Here is a 23,225-nt window from a genome sequence, read left to right as displayed (position 1 = left end):
CCTTCTGAGGAAGTTTTAATTTTTTTAAAGAGAATGAGCTCTCGCAGCAGGGCGGGTTCCGAGCACCCAAGCGAAGGCTGCCTGGGGAAAACGCTCGGACAGGAGAGGCTCCCGCGCCTCCCCTCAGCGCTATCGTGACACGGTCGCGAGGCACCGCTCGCGGGCACGTGACGTCACCCCGCGGCCGCGCGTTGCCAGGCGACCGCCACGTCCCGCTGCGAGATGGCGCCGCTGCCCGCCCCCGGAGACCCCGCCCCTCCAGAAAACCCGAGCTGCCATTGGTCGCCTGCTTGGCCAATCAGCTCTCCAGACGGGTTCCCGCGGCCATGCGCGCCTGCTTTCAAACAATCAGTGGGGGCGGGCCTGCCCTGCCGCGCGGCTGGGCGGGCTCTGGTCGTCGGTTGGTGCTTGGGGCTGTCACTCAGCGCGCCTCCGGGCAGTTCTGGCCGCCGGTTGGTTTCCGGCGCCGTCAATCAGCGCGGCGGGCGCGGGCCGAGTGTGATGCGGAAGAGCGGCGGGCCCGCTCCGGTGGTGGCTGTGGCGGGTGGCCCCGGCGCTTCAGGTGAGTTTCGCTGTTCGGGCCGTGCTTTGCCGCCGTCTCCGGTGGCCCCGCGAGAGGTGCCCTGAATAACGGCAGCATCGCCCCCGCCAGGCCCGCGCCGCAGTCTGAGAGGGCGGAGGTGGCGGAGGCCGAGCTCGCCCCACGCCCCTGCAGCTGACCCGGCCCGTCCAGGTCCGGCTGTCCGGGGCTGGGCGCGGCTCTGGCGGCCGTGCACTCTCGTCCGGCTGCCTTCGCTCCTGGGGCTGGGGAGGGCCTCAGGGAAAGGGAACAGGGCCGGTGGTCGTGTACAGCTGGTGCGGTGTGGGGGAAGGGGGTGCCTCAGAGCCTCCTGTGAGAGGGGGTGCACAGAGAGAGGAGCTGCCTTGTGAGGCCTCCTGCCAGCTCTATCAGAGAGGTTCCTTGAGCAGCAGTGCGCAAGAAGATCCTTTAAACGTGATGAAGTGACCTTTAACTTGGAAATAATGCTCTTGTGATGTTACTTAATACCTAGTGAAGAGTTCAGTATGTGCTACACCTGTGTGGCCAAACAAGTGTGTCTTCAACAAGGAATAGCTTATCTTGTAACCAAACGTGCACTAGCACTTTCACACGGTAGCTTTCTGTGAACACACTGCTCAGTGTAGACAAGCCTTTGGGAGTCAAGGCTCTTCATTAACCAGTGAAATCTGGAAGGCATCACTGATGTGATATTTTTCAGATTTCAGTGATACTTTTCCTATATTTCCTTTTGGAGCCTTTATCCAAATGCACAAGGAACAGCATACTTTCAGTTTTTTATACAAAATATAGTTCTTCTCTAGAAGACTACTAAACAAGATGTAGAAGTGGACATAACTGTCATCATGTATCACATCATATGTATACTGTACAGTACTAGAACTTGCAGAAAATAATGTCTGGTTGTAAGTGAGCTTCAGAAATTATATGTCAGCCTATGAAAACCCCAAATACTTGTTTTAAATGCTTAATTCTTGGAAGTAAGTAGGCTTGGATCTATGAGAAAAAATAAGTAATGTGCAATGACTATTTAAAAATTTATGCTAAGTAATTCAGGTGATGAGGGTGGTGCTTTTTGATTCCTCTGGTATTTTGCTCACGTGTGATGTTTTCCTGTCCTGTGGTAGGTTTTGCTGGATACGCAAAATCAGTATTAGAAAACAATGTCCCTTGACTTTGATAGCGGAGCTCTACAAACTCAACATGAAGATGAAGACTATGACCAAGAAGATTATGCAAGAGAACAAGAGGTGAAAAAGAACTAAGTAATTTAATCTGGAGGCTTGTGAATTTAGCTGCTTCCTGTCTTTTCAGTGCTTAGAAAGAAAGAAAAAGGTCTGTGTAGTCTGGTAAGAGCATAAGAGGGTACAGACCATGCCACTCCTGAAAAGCATAAGAAGTAAAGTTCAGGTGTGTTTTAGTTGTGGTGTTTTTCACTGTTTGTGTCCAGTTGCTTTGTCCAGAGCAGAGCAATAATCATTGCAGTGATGGCTTCTTGGACATAGTGATACTGACTGGCAAGTTCTTATGTGGATTTCCATCCAGACTTCTTAGAGCATGTTTTGAATGCCTACTACTTTTCTTGCCTGGAGTTTAGAGTGAAGAAACCCTGGCATGATCATTCAGTTTGTAGATCATTCTTTGAACTTAGTCTGTCCTGGGACATGTCTACCAGGTGGCATTTCCCTTACCTCTTTCTGATGCAGCTCTTTTCTTACAAGAGTTTGAAAAATGCTGTGGTTGGTACTCTAGTCTAGTAAGTATTCTGTACTTTAAGTCTCTTTGTGAATTCTTCCTTGGAGGAAGAAAACCAGGATTTTGTGCAAGTGGTCTACTTTGCCACTGCTTTTGGGCTGAACTTGTATTAATTTTCCTGAAAAGCATATAATGAATGCTGTTTGTTCTGTTTCAGTTGCAGCAATTGTTGACAGACCTTCCCCATGATATGCTGGAGGACAGTGGAGACCAACTCTCCAGTTACTCAGACTGTAGCATTCAGGAGGCTGAGGAGCAGTAAGGCATTTGGCACTCTCTTTTTATTATTTATGTTGTGCTTTCAAGAACAGAGCAAAGTCTCAGTTGATGAGGGTGTAAAAACAGTCTAAGTAAAAGGAGAGCTGTAGTGCAATCTGCAGTAAGCTAGATGTGCCTTAATTTAAGAAAAGATGGTTTTTTTTTTTTTCCCTGAAGTTATTAGTACCTAGTTAAGCTGCTTGTGTCTCCCTAGGTCACATGAGCCTGGGAAGATTGATGGAAGGTGGAACGATCATCCATTGATAAGTGATCCTCCAAATGTAAGCTTGTATGAGCAGGGATGTAATTACTGCTTGTTCATAATAACGTGCTGAATATTGTTTAAATTCATTAGAGGAATACATATGGGTGACGTGTTTTGGAATTCATTTGAAGTATTTCTAACTTGAGGGCTGGTAACCTCAGAAAAAGGAGGGTGGGGTGAAATCTGAGTTTTGAGAGAGCAATTCTAAACCTCATATCCATTCATAGGGCTATGAACAAGGACAAAATCTGTACCCTGAACAATTCTTGTGTGACCAGCAAACTGATCACGTTGAAAAACACGGGAAGAATTGGAATGGCCTACATAATGATGAAGAGAAGAAACATTTATATGATATTAAAGAAGATTACTGTGGCAATGATGGCCACGATGGTCCTGATGTGTATCTTGGTAGAGATGGGTTTAACTCTCCAAGTTGCTGCCAAGAGAATAATGTGTATCATCTTCCTGAAAACTTCAGGCCTTATACAAATGGCCATAAACCAGAATTTAACAATCAGCAAAATAAAGTAATAAATTTTTCAGATGATCCAAAGGAACATCTTAAGGTATTTTCGAAGCTGACACATTTTTCTGTCTCTTGGAAGATTTTCACGGGTCTTTATCTATTGGTAGTAATATTTCTAAATGCCTTCATTCTCTTACAGACAGTTCAAACAGTGATGGGTGGCTTCTGTAGCCTATTTAAAAAATAAAGAGACGTTAATAACTGAATTTTCATATGTTCATGTTATGGGTTTTTTTTCTTTCTCCTGTTGTCTTTGTAGAATTCCATGAGGTAGAATGAATGGTATTCACTTAGGTGTTTGCTTACTCTATTTAAGTTAACACTTCACCACCTTTCTAAGGTGGAAGCTTTCACGAAAAATTCTGTCATGCTTAAATGGTGTGCTGGGTTGGAGCCTGAAAATGAAGAGCTACTAGAACTTTTCTTAATGTCTACTTGTAAAATGAAAAATATTTTCAGTGAGCAACACTAGAGTTGTGGTTTTAATTTAATTTCCTCTTATATGTCTATTGTCACAACAGCAATTTGTTGCATCGGATGTTGTCAATAGCCAATCACCAGAATCTTACAAAGTGACTTATAAACCATACCAAAATGGCATTCATCAAAATATTCCAGGAATCCAAGAAGGAAACAGAAGAAATGAAGTGTTTGGAGATTTGCAACATGAATTCTTGGGCAGTGATGAAAGTAAGTGTTTGGTGCTTAGACTTGAAATAAACTTGTGTAAAATGTTCACTGGAAACCAGTGATAGAAAACATGTTGATTTCAGTAGTTTCTCAGTAAGAGGACAACTAAAAGTAGGTTGAAGTATATAAACCTTTATATCTAGAAATTATCTCATTTTGCTCAGGGTATGTGAGTTTCAGACATTAAAAATGTAGTTTTGACTGACGAAACTGAAAAATTATTTCTGATGGCTTGATGTCAAACCTTGTTGATGCTTTGTCTCCTTCCATAATATTGGAAAATAATGACTGGCTGTACCTTAGGAAGAGTCCTCTGAGCAATGCCACGTTAGGCTTTTCTGTTAGGTACCCTTCAAATGACAGAACTACTTTGTTAGACGTGTTGTAAATTTGTAGTGACTGCGAGTCTGTGAGTTCACAGCATGTAAACTTTTATCTGGGCTGGCTGTTAAGTTGTAATTGTAGTTTGCACAGTCTTTCAGCCATTGCTGCCAGAGCAATTTGTGTGATGTGAATCAAATGTGGATTAAAAAAATATTTCGTGCACTAGCAATGAACTTAGAACTATTAAAAAACATATTTTGGAGCAGGAATTACGGTGATGATTTTCTTGGTATCTGTGCTGACTTGTCTGCGTGCTGTTTGAAATTTGGCAGATTCTTCAGAAAATATGCAGATTCTTCAACTTCAAGTTCTAAATAAAGCAAGGGAAAGACAACTGGAAGAACTTAATGAGAAGCTGGAAAAGAGTGCACAGCAGATTAGGTATTTGAATCATCAGCTTTCAATGGTCAAAGGTAAAATGTTTTGTTCTAATTCTTAGATTTTATTCATCTCTAGCGACTTTTTAATTCTGAGATTGATTTAGAAAGTATCTTTGAAGGTATTTATCATACTTATAAACTTGATTTGGGACTATATGTGCCTAACCATCTTCCCCCATACGTTTTTCTAAGTAAAAATCCCTGGACTGGTGCCTGACTGCATAACTGTATCAACTTTTACTGTATTTTCAAGATCACTGTTGTTTTCCAGTGTCCCCATGTATCAGGCATCACGAATGTACAGAAAAGTGAGAAGTTTGCCAAACTAGTCTTTTAAAATTCAGGGGTGGGGCATAAAAAAAGTCAACACCAAAACACGCAAATCCCAATAGGAGAATTGGACATCTATGAAAAAATTTTTTTCTTTTTGGTGCTGTCTGGTTTAACAGGCCATTTCATAGACTATCTGTAGAGAAAATCTCTTTCAAAAGTTACAAAATCTGTGGTGGTGACTGATGATTGTCTTAGTTTCCCATTTCTTATAGGAACAGACAAAAGTTGTAGACTTTGAGAATTAAGACTATAGTTTTTAGAATGCGTAAGAAGCAAAGGAGAGAGGAAGGTTCAAGTGTCAGGCATTTGGCTGTGTCTTGGCTGTTCTTCCAGAGGACTCTCCCTTTAAACAGTGTAAAGGAATATGTGAGGTCCTTCTGCTGCCAGAATGGGCCTTGTACCTTGTACCCTGCTGGAGACAGTGTATTGGGGTGCTCCCTGCTGCCAGGAGGAGACAGTGGTTGCTGGATGGAGACTGAATGTTTTTGTTCAGTCTTCTGTTGTCCACAGTAGAGGTAGAGTGAATGGTTCTGTAGAGCATGTTCTGAACAGTCGTGTTGCAGGAAGTTCTTGGGTGGCTGGCCGTGGTTCTCACACAATTATGTCTCTTTCTTCAGATGAAAAGGATGGTTTGACTCTTAGTCTTCATGAGTCTCAGAAACTCTATCAGAATGGAAAGGAACGGGAAATGCATCTTGAAGGTCAAATCAAGGCCCTTGAAACTCAAATTCAGACTCTTACTACCAATGAGGAGCAGGTACTGTAAATATTTTTAGACGGTTTATTGTGGAATACCTTTACAGTTAAATGTGTGGTGCATTTGCATTAAACAGAAGTGCTGCTCTCTTGAAATGCTGGTCATGATCATTGCTAAAGCTCAATATACGATGGATGGATAGGATTCATTGGTTGAAAATACTGTGTATGAAAACACAGGCATTATCTGAGGACTTGTGGTAACTCTTGCACAAAAAAAATGGAACTGATGTACAGAATATTGGAGCAATATTGTATGTATTGTGAAATGTATGTAACTAGGAACTACTGTAATACTGCTCCTACAGATATTGAAGCAATCCAAAGTGGCAGAGGTGGCCATGGAAAGCATGCAAAAGCAGCTGTTAGAACTTCAGCGATCAGATGCCCTCCAGCGAGCCAGAGAACAACATGAGGCCATTATTTCTGCACTCAAGCAGAAGTATGAACAGCAAGTATTGTCATTAGAGCAGAAACTTGATACTACACAATCTGCACTCCGAGAGCAGGTGAGAAATTACTTTAGGATGCTGAGTTCCATACTGGAGAGGCTATAGAGCTCCCCATGTTTCCCAAACTGCATTTCTTGACTTATAATTCTAATAACTCCTTCTGGAAGCTGCTAAGAAAATGGAAAGGAAAGTCTCAGCATTATGAGGCCTATGTGGTATGTTTTCATAAACATCTCCAGGCAGTTGCAAGTTCAGATTGTGAATTTGTACACAGCAGATGCAGAGCAGGCAGGAATTCATTGTCTTAGTTGCTCTCCTGAGCTTTCCTTCTGTGCACAATCCTTTTTTTTTTGAAAGAGTTCTGCAAATAACTCTGGGAAGGAAAAGGACTAATTAAGAAATAATGTGATATTCTTGCAAGAGAAAAGAAAAACTTTTTATTGAGCAGTCTGTTGCCACGATTTGGTCTCAAAATGCTGAAGGATGACTAACCACTGAACAATTACTTTATTTTAGGAGTAAGGATTTAAAAGTAAGAGGAGGAGTAAAGGGCTGTCTTTAAGATGGAGTTTGATATAGATTGTGTCATATGGCTGTAGAGCTTACTGAAATGATTCTGCTTGATATGTCATAAGAATCAATTTCACTGAAAGTAATATTCAAGCAATGTATTCCGGGCAGATCTTAGTAAATTTTCCTCTTATTTCACATAAACAAAACAAAATTAAATTTCTGTAATTCTTGTCTCAGCATATAGAAATAGATGGGTTGTATACTTGGAGAGCTAACTGGTACTTGCTTCTAAACAAAATGCACTGCCATATTTTTGTCTGTTAGTACCACAACAAAGCCGATACAACTTTGTCTCTACTGTAAAATGTATGGTAGCAAGTTTGGGGTATTTAAAGAGGGAGCTCTCCTGTTTTTTTGAGAGAAGACAGAAAAGTCAAAAGGTGTAAATACAAGGCACTGTGCCTCCCAGGTCTGTGTAGGTAACTAAGAAATACCATATAAATGTCTGCTTTGTATATCCACTGAAAAAGAAACTACAGTTCCTCTTTTACAGAGGATTGGCACTTGCTGGCTTGGCTTAAACTCAGTTAAAATAAACTGACTTAATCTCTGGCTTGATATAATGGATATAATGTGAAAGCTTGATTTTTTTTTTTTTTTTTTTTTTTTTCCTGCAGTCGACTAAGTGTAGTGATTAATTACAGGAGATAATCTGATGTGCTGAAAAGTAACTGCTCTAGGAAATATGAAATGATTCTCATCCATGTGTGTTTACATTTAACTGCAATTTCTGCCTCCCAGTGAAAACTGAGCTTTGATACTGTAAGAGGTCACTTGTCAGCCAAGGATAGTGTTTGATCTGTGATTGATTTAACTGTCCTCTACCCCTTTAGGTATCAGATTGGTTATTTTTCCCCTTTATCTTGTATATATTGACTTTCTTGTATCTGAAACTGTTCTAGATGGTTAAATGTCTGTAAAATGATTAAAAATACTCTCTTCCTAGAAAGAGCTTTGCAAAAACCTAGGCGAGCATGTTAAGCAACTTGAAAAATTGCTGGAAGAAACCAAATGTGAAAAAACTGAAATAATAAATCGACTGACAAGGAGCTTAGAAGAAAGCCAGAAGCAATGTGCAAATTTACTGCAAACAGGTCAGCCTTTTACTCGTGCTGGTACCTTTCCTTGCAGAAATGTCTTCAGTTTTTCTAAATATGAAATTGCATATCAATGTTTCCGTGGAAGCGGAATCAACATCGAGCTAATTGTGTTCTAGACTGGTTCCTATGCAGTGGATTAGTCAGACTTAACTTTAAGTCTAGACTAAGATGTAAAAACCAAGTAGAAATGAAAGCAAACACTTATCTTCAAACCCCAAGCAACAGTGATGGAAGTGTTTTCATATGTATTTTGTGCTGCATATGTGTAAATTTTGTTTCATACCAAACAGGGTTTGGATGCAAGTTACTTTTGTATTAAGGTGCTCAACTTGAATTGCTGTTCTAAATTCAAGTCTTAGTGAGAAGACTCGTTTTGGGAGCTGGAGGCTGATTCTTGGAAACCTTTATCATAGAAATAGATTGTGAAATGTTTTGCAATTTGTGTGTTTGACTTTCCCTACCTTCACAAGTTGAAGTCTTTTGATAGTAATGTATTTAGTAGCTGTTAGCGAGCTCAAGGAAATAAAAACAGTAATGTCTGTTGCCAGAATCAACATTGCTATTTTTAACAGATCTTTCTTCAGATTGCCTAGACTTGCATGTTTATGACTTGCTCTTTTTCTCCCTTTCCTTTCCTACAATAGGCTCAGTGCAGGAGACAAATCAGTTACGGTTTCAATTGCAGCAAGCTCAGTCTGCACAGATGATAAGCAACAACATGAACAAGGCTTTGCAGGTTAATTTTATTGACTATTTTATGTTTGAATATAATGTTTTCATTTGATGGGGGGTGCATTATAACTAAGAGGTTGGTGGTTGAAACACTTCAAATTTTGGGGGGAAGCAAGTACATCATCTTTGACTACTTCCTCTCCCAGTGTTGTGTGTTGGACTCCCTCCCCACCAATTAAAACACAGTGGAGCAATTGTATTGGCACAAATCTGATCTCATACTTCTGTCCAACCTGCTTTTGGGGAAAAAATAAAAAAAGTAAATTCAGTGTGCTTGGGAGTCTTGTAACTTAATAAGGGGATACCATGTTCTGAAATTTATCTTTTATCAGCAAAAAGGAATGCTAGAAAGTCCTCTGTAAAGCATGAGTGGAAGTCTGTGTTTCTAGTTCAGTTTCTATACTGATTTAAATCTGTTATCTTGGAAACTGAATCCTGCTGAGGACTAGAGTAATAGCTATTTCTCCAGGTATGTACTTTTCTGTTGTCATCTATTTTGCTATACAAGGACTGCACGAATGCAGAAGAGCAAAAGAAATAATAATACTCCATTGATGGACTGTAACGAGAACAGTAGGGAATATTTCTTGTATATTTTAAAGAATTTGTAGTTTTAACATATGCTTTGCTAGAGGTATCAGAAATGAAAAACAAAAGTATAAGTAAGTTAATGCTAGACAATTCAACTAAACACAGCTAAATATAACTATAGAAGGAAGAGCTCCATGTATTTGTTTTCTTTGGAAGAATTATCGTGGGCCTGATATGTTGACTTGGAGTCTCTGGTCAGTGTGATTTTTTTTTTTTTTTTTTTTTTTTGTCTCTTCCTTTCAGGAAGAATTAATGGAACTGAAAGAAGAAATATCTTTGTATGAATCTGCTGCCAAGCTTGGAGTATTTTTGAATGATGCAGGTGGAGAGCGACATATGAGCCTGGGTGATTCCTATGTAGAACTGGGAATTAAAAAAATCACAGGGAAGAAGCCAAGATTCTGCAGGTATTTAGTGATTCTTGTTGAAAGAAAAAATTCAAATCCTCAAGAAATTATGCAAGTTACATGTAAAAAGAGGGTTCTACTGGATCAACACATAGGTTTTTGATAGATACTTGAAATACTGCTTGTATTGCCAGGTAATCTGAGAAACAGAAAAACTGTACTACTACCATGAACTTGGTTGCCTAATTGCTATTTAATAAGTCTTTGGATTTTATAGGGACTATATTGCTGTTCCTGTAATTGTCTGAATTATATTCATGGACACTTTCTTTGCTCAAAGACTCCACATAGATGCTTAAAGCTAAATCTGTCTTTTACATCAACCAGCTGAGTTGTTTCAAAACTCTTCACATGGTGTGAGAATGAATCTTTTGAGGAAGCAGCTGAATTAACAAGTTCTCTGTAAATTAATGGCAACTTGATGAAAAAGCTTTGATATTCGTCTCCTTTTATCCTTTTTACTATTGAATCTTTGACATCCTGGTATTTCTGTTAACATTTGTTGCTCTTCTCTTTGCTACCACTGCCTTTCAGGTAAATGTGTTTTGTCTCTTAAATACTGAACTGGTTATGTCTTTTCTGATAGTGCAATACAGAACAGAGACATGGATAAAGAACTCTCTAAAGATGAAATTATTGTAGAATTAAAAGCTGAGCTGGAACGTTTATTGAGCAGTAATAAAATGAAGAGAAACCAGATTACTCAACTACAAAGTAGTCTTAAGGATTGCCAGAAGACACTAGAGGAATACAAACAGTTGAAAGCAGAAAAAGCATCAAGAGATTCAGAGGTTTGTTCTTCTATACTTCTTTAAAAGTCAAGTATTCCTGGTTTTTGGTGAACAAAACCAACATTTAAACTTCTTATTAGATCAAAAATTTATGCATAGCTGAGTATTCATAGCAGCTCTGGTTTTGTATCTTTGGTTGAAAAGAAAACAGCTGAATAGCAGAACCTGGGCAGCACATGAGTTAAGTGAGTCCTAATATGATGATTTATATGCTTGAGAGCGCTTAGGGTCTGTCCTACTTCTGTTAGAAGTAAATTTCATTGGAGAAAGATGGTTTTCTTTAGCCAGATGGGCCTTGTAATTTCTCCAAGAGGGCTGATAGTACCATTAGATTATACAAACAGAACACTTAACAGATTGCCTTCAGAAGGCCTTCACAGTGCAATTTGATCGTCAAGGAATCTCCTTGATATTGCATCTCTTCACTCCATTATTACCTTCCCTCTAGAGACTGATCAGACTTGCAGTGTCTGTACATGGTGACCAGGATGTGGGCTAGGAATACACTGATGTGAGAAGTGTGCTCTCTGTTGGATGACTCTTGTAATTCAGCTTGCAAACACAGCACTCAGTGTGTGCTTCTCCAAAGTTTCATGATACTGAGTTTTAAGAATCTAGCTAGAATAGCAGTGATACTGTGATCTTGCAGTGCAATGATTTCCTGTTTTTAAAATTTTTTTAAGTATAATTTTTATTTGACAACTCTTAACTTTTTAAAGTATTAACTGCTAAATCATTTATATCTTGAAAGATATCACCTTAATTTTATTTATTTTTAGCCCATCATGACTTTGAAGGATGCTTCTGGTAATCTAAAGGAAGAAATTCTGAGACTCAAAAAGGCTAACGAAGCTTTGATACGGGAAGCTGAGGTAAGACAGAGATGCTGCTTACTACTACAGGAAAAGAAATCTACAAAACCCCTCCACCCTGTGCTAAAACCTGTGAGTAGAAAAGATTCTTACACCCCTGTGTTACTTGACTCTTGTTTGTCCAGGCCCATGCTTCAACTATTGAAGAACTGAAGGAAAATGAGGAAAAACTGAAAAGCTTAAATCAAGACCTCTGTTGTCAGATGAGAAAGATGGTTCAGGATTTTGATCATGATAAGCAAGAAGCCATTGACAGGTAAATCTGTTAACTTAGTTTAGTTTAATTTGTGGGATTTCACCCTGCACACATGATCTTATTCCAGCTATCAGGTACAAGAGAAAGTCAATGTTAGAAAGGTATTTTCTTACAGAAAAGTTGAACCTAGGTAGTTGAAATCAGGTAAATATTTTTCTTGACATTGTAGGTGTGAAAGAACTTACCAGCAACATCATGAAGACTCCAAAGCACATTTTGAGAAAGAGCTGATGGAGAGGTTTGCTGTGGAAAAGCAGCAGCTTGTTCAAACTTCTGAAGAGACAATCTCACAGTTAAAGTAAGACTTACCATTATTTCCATTTTTACTGAAACTTTCATGTTTCCTGTCTGATCTTCACTGCCAGTTACACTTATTGTAAGTCTGGTTTGCTGTCCTATGAGGCCAATTGGTAATGAGTAATCTGTCCTTTGAAGGGATAATATAGAGGAGCTGAACAAAGAGATTACTGTGGTGAAGGAATGTTACATTGGAGTTTGTCGGGAGAAGGACACCTTGGAAACTACTTTAAGACAGAAATTTCAACAGGAGCAGCAGCTGAAGGAAGAGAAGGTACAAATGGAAATGCCTAGGAACCATATAATTTCACACTGTTTTCAAGATGTGATATTAATAAGTGTGTTTAATTTTGTAAATCTTTGTGGAACCTACTTGGAAGAGATGCAGCCATATCAGAAAGTTCATACATATGACTTACTGGCTTTTAAATTTAGTTGGTGTTGTGTCCTGGGCTTTAAAATATTGTAAAAGTAACACTTTCCAGTAGCTGTTTGTTTTCATGTAGTGAACGTCCATAATTCTGACTTCTGAAGATGCTTAGTCAGCAGTATGAGCTTTTGCATTCATAGGACATTTTCAAAAAACCCTGAGTGATGATACAATTTTACTTCTCCCTATATAAAACTGATCTGAAGAATACTGTGTCATTTTAAGTAGTAATGAATTCAGACTGATTTGATTAAACACTTTGCTTTTCTGAAGATATCAGTGTGCAATGACTGAAAGTAGATCAATTGTCTGGGTAAGCAAGTACAGTAATGAGGTGCAGCTCAAAGTATGAGGGGATGCTTGATATGAAAACTTACTTTACAGCACTAGCTTATAATAACCTCTGATAGAATATCTTGAAATACCTTTTTTGAAGTTGAATCTCTTGTCTAGGTGTCATCAGTAAGATCAGTGCACAGCCTCTGGAGAGTTAATCACGTATCTCATGCATTCTCATGCTTTGTACCAAAGCAGTTGTTCTGCCTTGGAGAATACTTAATTTATTTATTTTTGGTCTAGCTCAAGAAACAGCTACTAGAAGAAAAAGAAGTCTCTCTTAAACTTCTGAGGACTGAGCTTGAAGAGGAACACATCAGGTCTATGATAGCAGCAAAGAAGCAGTGGCTGGAAGAAAAAAACCAGCAGGTTCAAGAGGAAGTTGCATTAGCCAAAGTTCACTGGGAAAAGGAAGAAAAAGAGGTGTGAAACTTAGATTGGGGAGTTTAAATTTTTTTTTGTTGTTTTGCTGTTTATTTTCAGAAACAGAACTTTAGATTTATGTGCTGTTTTTCTGCCATAGGGAAGTGGCTGTTAAGGATCTTTTTAAAGCCTCTGAAGAAATCATTAGATATTACACGTATTTCATATTTTTAAAGAAACCCAAACCCTAGATCTTGCAAAGTAAAAACAGAATATCCTTAATGTCACAGCTGGTAATATGCTGGAGTTTTCCACCCTGATGCTTGAGTGAAGGTTATGCTTTCTGTTGTTTCACTCAGGTATCATGTAGAAATCCTTTGTGTATCCTGTCCCATAGAAGAAAGCTCTGATGAGTCACCAAACTCTCTCCTCTCTGTGCATGGCTTTGTTCTTCTCCCATTAAGGAGGATCATTGGTGTGAACAGTGTTTCATTTGCTAAACACCAGTGAAATCTATTTATTTAGACACTGGGGAGATTTTCTTAAAAAATATTTTTTTCCTTAGAATAAAGAACAAGTTTTTGCCAAATTAGAAAGAGAATGGCAAAGTAGGCTGGAAGAAATGAGAAGAACTGTAGTGGAATGTAATGACTGCAGCTGCCAAACTGACCAAGTTACAGTTGTGGATGAAGTTTCAACTAAAGAGTTAGAAGGGACTGTTGGAGACCAGAGGCTGCAGATCCAGAAGGCTCTGAAAGAAAATGCAGCCTCTGAAGAGGCCCTAAAAGAACTTGGATTAGAACTGGAAAATAAATACTGTAAAAATCTTGCCAGCCAGGTAACAAACAATTGCTCTTCTGCCTGGAGTGTGTGAAACTGCTCTGTCCAATTAACAGTCACCTAAAAAAAAAAAAAAAAAGTGGACTCCTCCACTACCTTCCTTAAGTTTAGTATTGATATTTGCTCTATTAGAAATAGAGTTCTTAACAATGTTCTGAAAAACTGTAGCATGTGGTTTGTTTTTCACACTGTTAAACAGGTTGCAGGAGTTTTGAACAGATCAGAGCAACACTAACTTAAATTTTATACTATTTTGTTAAAAATAAATTTAGTATTTTTAATTTTGGTATGCATCCAGAAATGCATGAAGTGCTGCTGGTCTGATTCTTTTAATTTCTGTAAACGTAGGCAATCGAAACTGAAATCTGTTCTTGCACTGTTACATGAAAGTAATAATGAAAATGTACTCAGTGTACCTACCTACCTACTGAAGCAGGTTTTTTATGTGTTTAAAGGTAGATGCAGCTTTAAGTCAAGCTCATGCCAAATGGCTGCAAGAGTACAAACTAAATATAAAGATAGAACAAGAAAAATGGGAAAAGGAACACCAAAAGACTACAGCGAAGCAGGTAGCCCAAAATACCACTACATGTGTGCTGATAAACAGTTAAGTCTTCCAAATCCCATATATTACTGAGGAGTGAATGTAGACATAGGCACAAGGAGCCACTGAGGAAAGATCTTTCTTGTGTACTCTGCTCCACACCCTTTTTTTGCCTATATAGGTTTAATTTTTATTTAAAAAATTGAAAAGCTCTCCAATAGATTTATAATGACTCAGAGTCACATTTTGTGTCTATCACTGTGTGTATATATTTCTAATAAACGTGTTGTATATTTGCCAGTTAGCGCTGGTTCTCTCAGCTGCCGAGGAGAAATGGAAGAAAGAATATGAAAGTACAGAGAGATCTGGACTAAGAGTTAAAGAACTTGAAGAGAAGATAATTGCTCTGAGGAGGGAATTGGAGCTAAAGAAAGAGGAAATCCCTGCAGCTGTCAAGGCAGAACTAGCGAAAGCCCGCGTGCAGTGGAACAAAGAAAAGCAAGAGGAAATTCTGCAGATACAAGAGCAAAATGAGAGAGACTACCAGTCATTCTTAGATGATCATAGAAACAGAATTAAAGAGGTTCTTGCAACAGCAAAGGAGGACCTTGCAAAGCAGAAGAATGCTCTCTCCATTCAGAAAGAAGCAGAAATAAAGATGTTACTAGATCAAAAGCAGCGAGAATGGGAGGCTCAGGAAGCCAGGAGACTGCAGGATGGAATTAATCAGTATGAGGAGAAGACTCTGGTAGAGCTGGAGTATTTGTTGAGCGAAATTCATGAAGAGCTAGTCAAGTGCACACAGAGTAAACATTCTTGGAAGGATGAGTGTTTTGACTCTCATGTTCAATTAGCCAGTCAAGGCAAAGACAAACTGAAGGCTTGTTTACAAAAGGCCTATAGAAGTACAGTCTGCACAATTCTGGAAAAGAAAGAGCAAGAATGGAAAGAGGTAATATTTCTGTAAATTATAACTGCCAGTCAGACAAGGGATTTGAGAAGTCAGTCACGTCTGTTTTCTTCTATGAAATGTCCATGTAATTGTGAGAAGTAGAAAATTCAACATTTGTGCTCATTGATAAGTGTAGTCTAAAACTAAAAGGAGGCTAAATGTGCTGTTAGCAAGTGAAAAGGGAAAGGATGTAGCTTTGACATCTTCAGTCTTTAAAGAAAAAGTCAGTTTAGGAATGTCATTTATGCAAAGACTTGTAAACTAAGGAGATTTATCCACCTGCTTAAGACTGGGAGACCGATGAAGGCTCCTTAGATGGGCTGTAATGACAGAACCCACCTCAGATTTTTGCATAGCTGTAAAATCCAGTTTGCAGTTGTGATTGGATAGTGATTGTAGATCATGTTACGCTTTTTTCCCCCTCCTCTTTATACAAATAAAGATGAAACCAGTAAATCCTTCTTGCAAATTGCCTGCAGTAGGTCAGTTTGTCAGTTAGTCAGCTCTGTCTTGGGAATAAGAGTCTTGCCTATTTTATTGTGCCTCTAGGAAATCTTTTTCAGTGTGCCTGCCCAAATGAGGAAAGATGTCTTACCCTCTTCTAGAGGAGTGTGGGGCTAAGTCAGATTGTGTCCCAAAGCCTTTGTTTCTGTTGTTTTAGCAGATTCTTCTTCTTGCAGTGCTTATGCTTGTAATAAGTTTTTTGTTGTGGTGAGCATCCCACCGGAAATGCCATTGCCACCCAGCATTTAGTAGCTGGGGCATTATCTGAGAATAGAACAGAAAAAAATGTCTTGTTTTTCAAGAGGAGATGGGATGTTACCATTTCTGTAGTGCCAATATATTTCTGTTCAGCAAGTGGACCTTAAATGTTTTCATGTCACAAGTCATATCCACAATGGTAAAGAGAATCAGGAGCTTTTTTCCTGTGCCTTATGCACCTTCTGCGGTGGAAATGAGATCTCTTGGTAAACTGTTTAATATACCTTTGATTCTCAAAACATTGGTTGGCTTGAACCACCTTATCTAGTGAAGTCTTTTTAATTTCCTAATAATGTCTTTTCTCTTTAAAAAGCAAATGATCTTCAGCTATTCAAAGACAGGGTATAGTTCTGCAATGTGAAGGGCTACTGACATTTCCAAACAACACTCAAGCTCTTCAGGCAGTGCTGTTGGAATGACTTATGCTAAATAAAGCTTCTGTATCATAGAATAAATTTTTTCTTCACAATTTGATTTATAATCTGTGATTCTACTGCAGGTTTAAAGTGCCTGTGTTAAAATTACTAAAGTTACTTGGTGGCTGGGGTTGGTTGTGGCACACTTTTTTTGCTGAGTTGGGTTTTCAGAAAGTGTTTTTCAATTGCAGAAATACGAAGAGCTAGTCAGTAATGCAAATAAAGAATCACACCCTTACCCACAACGTGATGCAGGAGACACTGGGGATGTGGTGAGACCCTCTGTGTGCAATGCTGGGCCCCAAGCAGAAGCACAAAGGAGACTGAGAAGACAGGCACCCTTCCAGGAAGCTGGAACAGACAAAGGTACTGGGTTTGACCTTAATCTGGCAGATTGCATATCATCAAATTAAGCTTGTTAGTAGCAGTCTTTAATAGTCAATGTCCTATTGATAACCCCAATGCAACGTTAGTTAATTAGTAAATATTTGGGTGATAGAGGATGATACGGTTCTTCTGACTGTAAGGTTGTTTAATATTGCATAAGTTAAGTTAAAGTCACAAACCAACAAATGGTACTGGTCTCCAGTTTACTGATTTAATGCTAGGCTTTGAGGTTTCATTTTATCAAATGCTGCTCATAGCTTTCTGCTTTTTAAAGCCGTTCTTCAGGAAGAAAGAAATAGCTGTTTCTTCTGCTAGAGGTGTGTGTATTCTTTGGGGGATGTTAGCAGTAAAACCTTTGGAGTATATAACAGTTCATATGCAAGGCAGTGTTGGCCATGATATGCAGGGCATGGTCTAAACTATGTTTTCTAAATGGGTAACACTAGATTGGAGCCTCGAAGATTGAATTATACTGCTTGCTCTTGGCATTACACAAGACGAGGAATTCTGCATTCATGTAAAAGATACTATTGTGTCAAGAACTTGCTTGACCTGGCATGGTAGTCTTCTCTGGTTCTTTTGGTCAAGAATGGAGTTGAAAAAAGTGTGAATCCCTGGGTGGTGTTTCTCTCTTTTTTAGTTTTTCCCCTTCTTCCCTTTCCCCCCAGTCCCCGTGCCTCGTCTGTACTTTAGCACTGCAGCTCTTCCCAAGGCTGTCGTGTGTACTGTGGCACAACTGGGGCCAGTGTAGATGGGAAAAACTTCACAGGAGGGCCAGATGTCCCTGGGGCTTTCTGTTTAGCTGGAGTTCTTACGCAACTGAAAAACATAAAGCAGCAAAACCCAAGAGAGTTTTTGGCTCTGTGCCTGTAGTGTGGCTTGAATTCCTTCAACACCAACATAACAAAGGGTCTATTAACACAGAACAATACCAGCGCTGCAGTGCTCCTGTCTCTAGAGCGCCCTGGCCTGGCTGTGGGGAGCAGCCATCGCTGTCCTGGAAGGAGCCCAGTCTTTGTGTATCCCTTAACCAGGCTCAGACGTGTGTGAGGCCTTCCAGCTGGGACAGTTTCCTTCAGCTGACTTCAAAAGACCCTGCTTGGCTGTTGGTTTAAAAAACAAAAGCAATCTAAAAAAAAATTTAAAAGCATTTAACCTGCAAGTCTTTTTGCTGACTGAAGAACAGATCATCGCTGATGGAAGTGCACTGAGGCTGTCAGGGCTGTATGAGTTGATAGATGCTGCTGCACCTTCTGGAACAGCCTCTTGTGATTAGTTTAACTGGGCTAAAATATTGCACACTTTCCAGTGAGAAGAGGACTGAGTGGAACACTGGAAATAGTTTGGGCTTGATTCTTTTTTTGGTTCCATTTTGATGTATAACTTGTAGCAATTACTGTTGCAAGTCAGAAATGTACAAAAAGGAGCCTTGGGTCTCGAGAAGATTTGTGCTGCAAACACTGCTGCCAGGAGCTTGAAAAAAGAGAGGCTGTGTGCCAGGACTTGAGAGCTGGAGATGGCCCACAAACAACTTCAGCTTGCTGTGGAGGAATATGAAGCTAAGTCAGAGCAAATCCAAGGTTAGGATTGTTAGTCACCTAAAGACAACTTGGATTCTCTCATCTGTCGGTTCTTTTAATTTTCAGTGGGTACTGGGGTTTTGGTTATTAACCTCAAAACAAACAAAAACCCTCACCACAATAAAACAACAAAACCAATCAAGTTTTATCATGTATCTTTATATCTTGAAGGCACAGTTGCTAACCCACAAATTAATAATTCTTTTTCAATGTTTGTCAAAACCACCCTTATTTTTTTTATCCTGTCCTTTCTCTCCGAGTACACTTGATATCTCAGTTTAGTGTTAGTAACGGCATATGAAGGCTTTAAGCTTATTTAATTACTGTATGAGATGATTTTTATATTCAGACTTCACTGAAGTGTGTTGGGAACGATTCCTATCTGCTTGTTCCTGCAGCAGCTGAACTGCAACTAATGATGCTTTGGGACACTGAGCTCTTGTACCAGAGGCAGGAGTTATTACAGAAGCATCTCTTGAACTTGAATTTAGGGAAGTGCAGTGGATTATGGTTCATCTTTTTTTAATAGAAAATGAGATGGTTCCAGGAGCTCTAATTGCAGAAAACTCTGAGATGAAGACTAAACTGAAAGACCAGGAATCACCACCAAGGTATTTAAAAAATGATATACAATTATTGATTTTGGGAAGATATAAGTTGCTTTTTTTGTGTAGTGTGATGTCTATGCATTTCAGGTCACTGTCAAGGGGAGGCATCTCTAAACCTTGCACATCCTCTGACTCTGTGAAAGGTCTGGAAGAAATGCGTGCTCACTACATTAAAGCTTTGAGCAAGATTAAGTGTAAGTACTAAAGTCTTTGCTAAAAATTAAGTGGAGGAAAACAAATTACTTTGTTGCTTCTTCCTTCAGCCAGCTTGGACAGGAATCTGACAACCAAATCACATGAGAAGTAAATTTTTCCATCTTAGAGTGACTGTGAGGAATGGAATTATCTCCCTAACAACGTGTAATTGTGATGGGCAAAGCCTTGTTTTACCATCCTGGCTTTGATGTACTATAGTATGTCTTTTAATGTGGTAAAGTGTTCTTTGAGAGCTGATCTTGTTTCTTCAGAAGAAAACCTACCTAGCCTGCAGCTTGTCCTGAGAGAAAGCCTGCTTTTCTCTTGTGCTGTATCCTGCCTTCTGGCTTAGTCAGCAACTTCTGGATGAGGAGAGAGGATGAAATCAAGCACCAGGTCTTACCTGAGTGCAGCAGGTCCCCAAGTTCCAGCTGCATGGCCACTGAAAAGTTTCTAGACCCATATTTTACCAACCAACATTCCTCCCAAATTCATGTGCCTGCTTAAGATGCAGAATTATACAACTGAATTCCTTTCTGATGCTTCATATTGACCTGCTGTGGTTTGCCCCTGTAGGGAACAGCTGGCACGAGGATTTGGTGGAATGTTGGCAGGTAAATCCATGTCCTTGCTCAATTGTTCCAGGTCTGCTAGACAATCCCAGTTTGTGGTGTTGGCTTTTCCCTCACTGTGGGGGAAAACTGGTACTAATGAAGTGTGTTTGTAGGTGATATGCTTTGTTATATCCGTGAAAGTAAGGAACGAGCTGCTGAAATGATTAAAGTGGAGGTTTTGAGAGAGCGCCAAGAGACAGCACGGAAAATGCGCAAATACTACCTGACATGCCTTCAACAGCTGCTCACTGATAATGGCAAACATGAAGGGTAAGTTCAAGGATGTTTGGAAGTGACTGCTGGCTGTGCAAGAGGTGTGTAGGTATTAGTCTGGTGTTTGTCCACCTTGGAGCAAACAGTGCCTGGCCTGAAGCTTTGCCAGGGTGCACGAGTTGCTGCCAGGTCACCGCTGAGCTGCCTGGCACTCTGTCCTTTCAGTATTCCTGACTCTCGGTAACATGTAGAAGTTTACTTTACTTGAAGTAAAATGCAGAGTTGAATTACCCTTAAACTTGTTTTTGTGTTTTTCCCCCATGTTCTGTAATTCTTGACAGAGCTGAAAAGAAAATAATAGATGCTGCCAGTAAACTCGCTATGATGGCTAAAGGACTGGAAACGCCTCTCCGGCACATTCCTCAGCGCAGATCTGCCCGCCCAGGTGTGCTGCGTTCTGTGGTCCTTCTCTTCCTGATCATATTGATTTAATGCATGTAGTAATGAAAATGCTTGTCTTCCAGTATTAACATTATCTTCAATTATTTCTCTTTTCCCTCCTCTCCTAGCTCTGCGTTTAAATTCTGATCCTGGAGGCGAGTGCTCCAAAAGAGATTGTGTGCTTCGGACCAGGTCACACCGCATGGAAAGCAAATCGTGTGGTGAAAGCAGTACCGAAACAGCCACGGATAAAGTTGTCCAGAAGTGTGTTCCACGTGACTTGAGACAGCAGTTTGATGCAACGCAGACCAAAACTCAGCATGTGCTTCGTGAAACAGTGCCTCCAGATATTCAGAACAGGAATAATTCTCAAAATCTGGATGGTGCCTCTAGAGGTGTTCTACCAGAATATTATCCAAATGAAGATGGAAGAAGAGAAAAATATGGCCCCGTTGCAAATACAGGCGAAGGATCTTTGTGTGCTGTGAGAAATGGCATTGCTCCTCCCTTTGCTGCTCAGGGAACACTACAAAATATGCAAGTACCCAGTGTTACAAATGGCCACGCCAGCTCTGGGCCAACTCATCATACGCTGAAGAGCAAGAATGGAAGAACAGGCTTGAAAGAGGATAAATGTATCCAATCATGTGGAAAATGGAAAACCAAGTGTAAGAGAACTCAGGAAATTGATTTTAAAGGCGCTCCAGAAAGGGATGAAGGAAGTAGCAGTGACTGGAGTTCTGGGAATGGAAGCATGCTTCTGGATTGTGGTGAAATGCCTCTCTTGCATCCTCAACAAAAAGCCAGTACTAATGTTCAAGCACAGACTGTGTTCTGTGAAGAGTTTCCTCATGTCAGGTCATTTTCCCCTGCAGATGAAAGTGTTACTTCTTGGAGAGACATTTCTAGTGGCGGTGGCAAGATTCTCAGTACAAAAAACAGCACAAAAGTTTACAGTAGAGGCCAGCAGATAACAAACCCAGGGCACACTTCATTCCTCAGCTCCTGACAAATCAAATTCAGCTGTCCCACAACTCTCTGCAACATCAGATTCGAATGTGGGAAAATGGTGCAACAAATGCTTGGGGAAAAATGTGGGATCCCCATTCTCAGCAAGATCGTGGTTTTTAATTAGCCCACTCTCTAACTTGAACCAATACCAGCAGTCCTTGTTTGAAGGAAAAAATTGATGTTTAAATAAAAGTGTGATGATTGAGGAAAACCTCTTCTACTGTGTCCATTTTGTGATCAATGTTACACTAACAAATTTTATCAAGTTACTTGAAATATTACTGCAGACTTTTGTTTGCCTTTGTGATAACACTTTCATAAATGTTTATAATGCATTAGATACAAATTTATTAAATAGAATCTATTTTTATATTCAATTTAGCGTGCAGTGTTTATCTAAAACCAAGCTACTGTAACTTGTGGTCACTTTTTAAATGGTTATCAAAATTTCTTCAGAGTGTAATGAGAGATGTTTTGGGGTTTGTTTGAAGTTAGCATTTTAATTGCCTTTTCCATTTTGAAGGACCTCCTGTAACCCTCTGTTTGTGTTCCCACAAGAAAAGCAAATATGCTTGCATTTTTCTGTTAAATTATCATAACAAATTGCATTTCAATTATTCTTGCCTTTGGTACGACAAAAAGTAGCTCATACTGGGTGTAAGAAAGGTATCAATTAGAGTGACCACATTCTGTAGGTGTTTCTTAATTAGTACAGGTTATCAGGGTAAACTGAAGATGTAGTAATTTGCCCTGCTGATGCTTAGAAATCTCCCATTTTAAAGGCCTGCTCACATTTTAAAGAGAATTTCAAAATGTATCTTTTTTCCCTGGACTTTTTCCTTTCTTTGGGATGGTATTTCGTTTCCAGTGATCCTGTGACGAGCAGAGGCTTTTGCTCCTGGCTTAGGCAGGGGGTGATTAAATCATCCTTGTTGCAATTAATAGTTATGGGCCAGCAATTCACAGCCACAGTAATATGGGAATTCTAAGCAACAAGGTTTTGCTTGCTGTTGTTCTGTGATATTAGAAGAAAGACTTCTCTCAAGGATGTTCTGTATGCCTTTCATGTGTAACATGTTACTGCTCATTTGTTAAGGTTGCTTATTTGGTCTTTTGGAGTTGAACTTCACAGTTTGAGAATCTTTTGAGTTTTAATAGGAAAATAGTACAGAATTTGAGGACAAACGTGTTTAATTTCCTTTACAAAAATGTCCTGCATGTTTATATTCTAGGACAGCTGGCCAGGCAGAATGCATTTCAGCTCGTGGTGCACAGGCCTGGGTTGTGACATGAGACTCTCACAGGCACTCTAACAAGAGACTTCTGAATTTTTTGGTGGCTTTCATGTTACCCATAAATCCAACCCCACTTCCTCTTTAGTGAGGTAGGGTTTGTCATCGTCAGTGGGAGCAAACTGAGGCCATGAGAGACCACTGGTGCCTAAACAAACACGGGCCGTGGTTAAGTTCAAGGGCCAAATTCCAAGCTCTTAGCTGAGGAAATAGCTGTGGCCTTGTCTGCAAAGGAAAGTTTTTACTAGTTGTCCTCTAAGC

At 39.8% G+C, this 23,225-nt stretch overlaps 1 protein-coding gene across 3 annotated transcripts; it reads left to right on the top strand.

Annotated features, from left to right (window-relative positions):
- Positions 1-432: 432 nt before the first annotated feature.
- CEP152 (centrosomal protein 152) lies at positions 433-21,924 on the top strand. Of its 3 annotated transcripts, XM_040077635.1 has the most exons (27): positions 433-562; positions 1,687-1,809; positions 2,472-2,572; positions 2,787-2,853; positions 3,065-3,406; positions 3,888-4,056; positions 4,713-4,853; positions 5,771-5,910; positions 6,218-6,418; positions 7,881-8,028; positions 8,679-8,770; positions 9,601-9,764; positions 10,351-10,555; positions 11,335-11,427; positions 11,553-11,683; positions 11,853-11,981; positions 12,119-12,254; positions 12,990-13,169; positions 13,675-13,947; positions 14,405-14,518; positions 14,795-15,445; positions 16,815-16,989; positions 19,120-19,201; positions 19,286-19,392; positions 20,121-20,277; positions 20,562-20,665; positions 20,790-21,904. In XM_040077635.1, the coding sequence occupies exons 2-27, from the start codon at positions 1,723-1,725 to the stop codon at positions 21,668-21,670; spliced, it is 5,070 nt and encodes a 1,689-aa protein (XP_039933569.1). In that variant the 5' UTR covers positions 433-562; positions 1,687-1,722; the 3' UTR covers positions 21,671-21,904. The 3 variants fall into 3 exon arrangements, with proteins under 3 accessions (XP_039933569.1, XP_039933570.1, XP_039933571.1); XM_040077636.2 differs by lacking the exon at positions 14,405-14,518 and having other exon boundaries at positions 20,790-21,924; XM_040077637.1 differs by lacking the exons at positions 13,675-13,947; positions 14,405-14,518.
- Positions 21,925-23,225: the final 1,301 nt, after the last annotated feature.

Source organism: Hirundo rustica, chromosome 13, assembly GCF_015227805.2.
Source record: "Hirundo rustica isolate bHirRus1 chromosome 13, bHirRus1.pri.v3, whole genome shotgun sequence".
In the NCBI taxonomy this organism is placed as follows: domain Eukaryota; kingdom Metazoa; phylum Chordata; class Aves; order Passeriformes; family Hirundinidae; genus Hirundo; species Hirundo rustica.
Note: the sequence above shows the minus strand (reverse complement) of the source record. Positions and strands in the feature narration are given on the sequence as shown.

Excerpts from the sequence above, each read along its gene's own strand:
- CEP152 (XM_040077635.1), top strand. The coding sequence starts at position 1,723 with ATGTCCCTTGACTTTGATAGCGGAGCTCTACAAACTCAACATGAAGAT. Across the intron at positions 11,428-11,552 it reads CTTTGATACGGGAAGCTGAG|GCCCATGCTTCAACTATTGA; the intron begins GTAAGACAGAGA and ends TTGTTTGTCCAG. Across the intron at positions 16,990-19,119 it reads GGAAGCTGGAACAGACAAAG|AAAATGAGATGGTTCCAGGA; the intron begins GTACTGGGTTTG and ends TTTTTTTAATAG.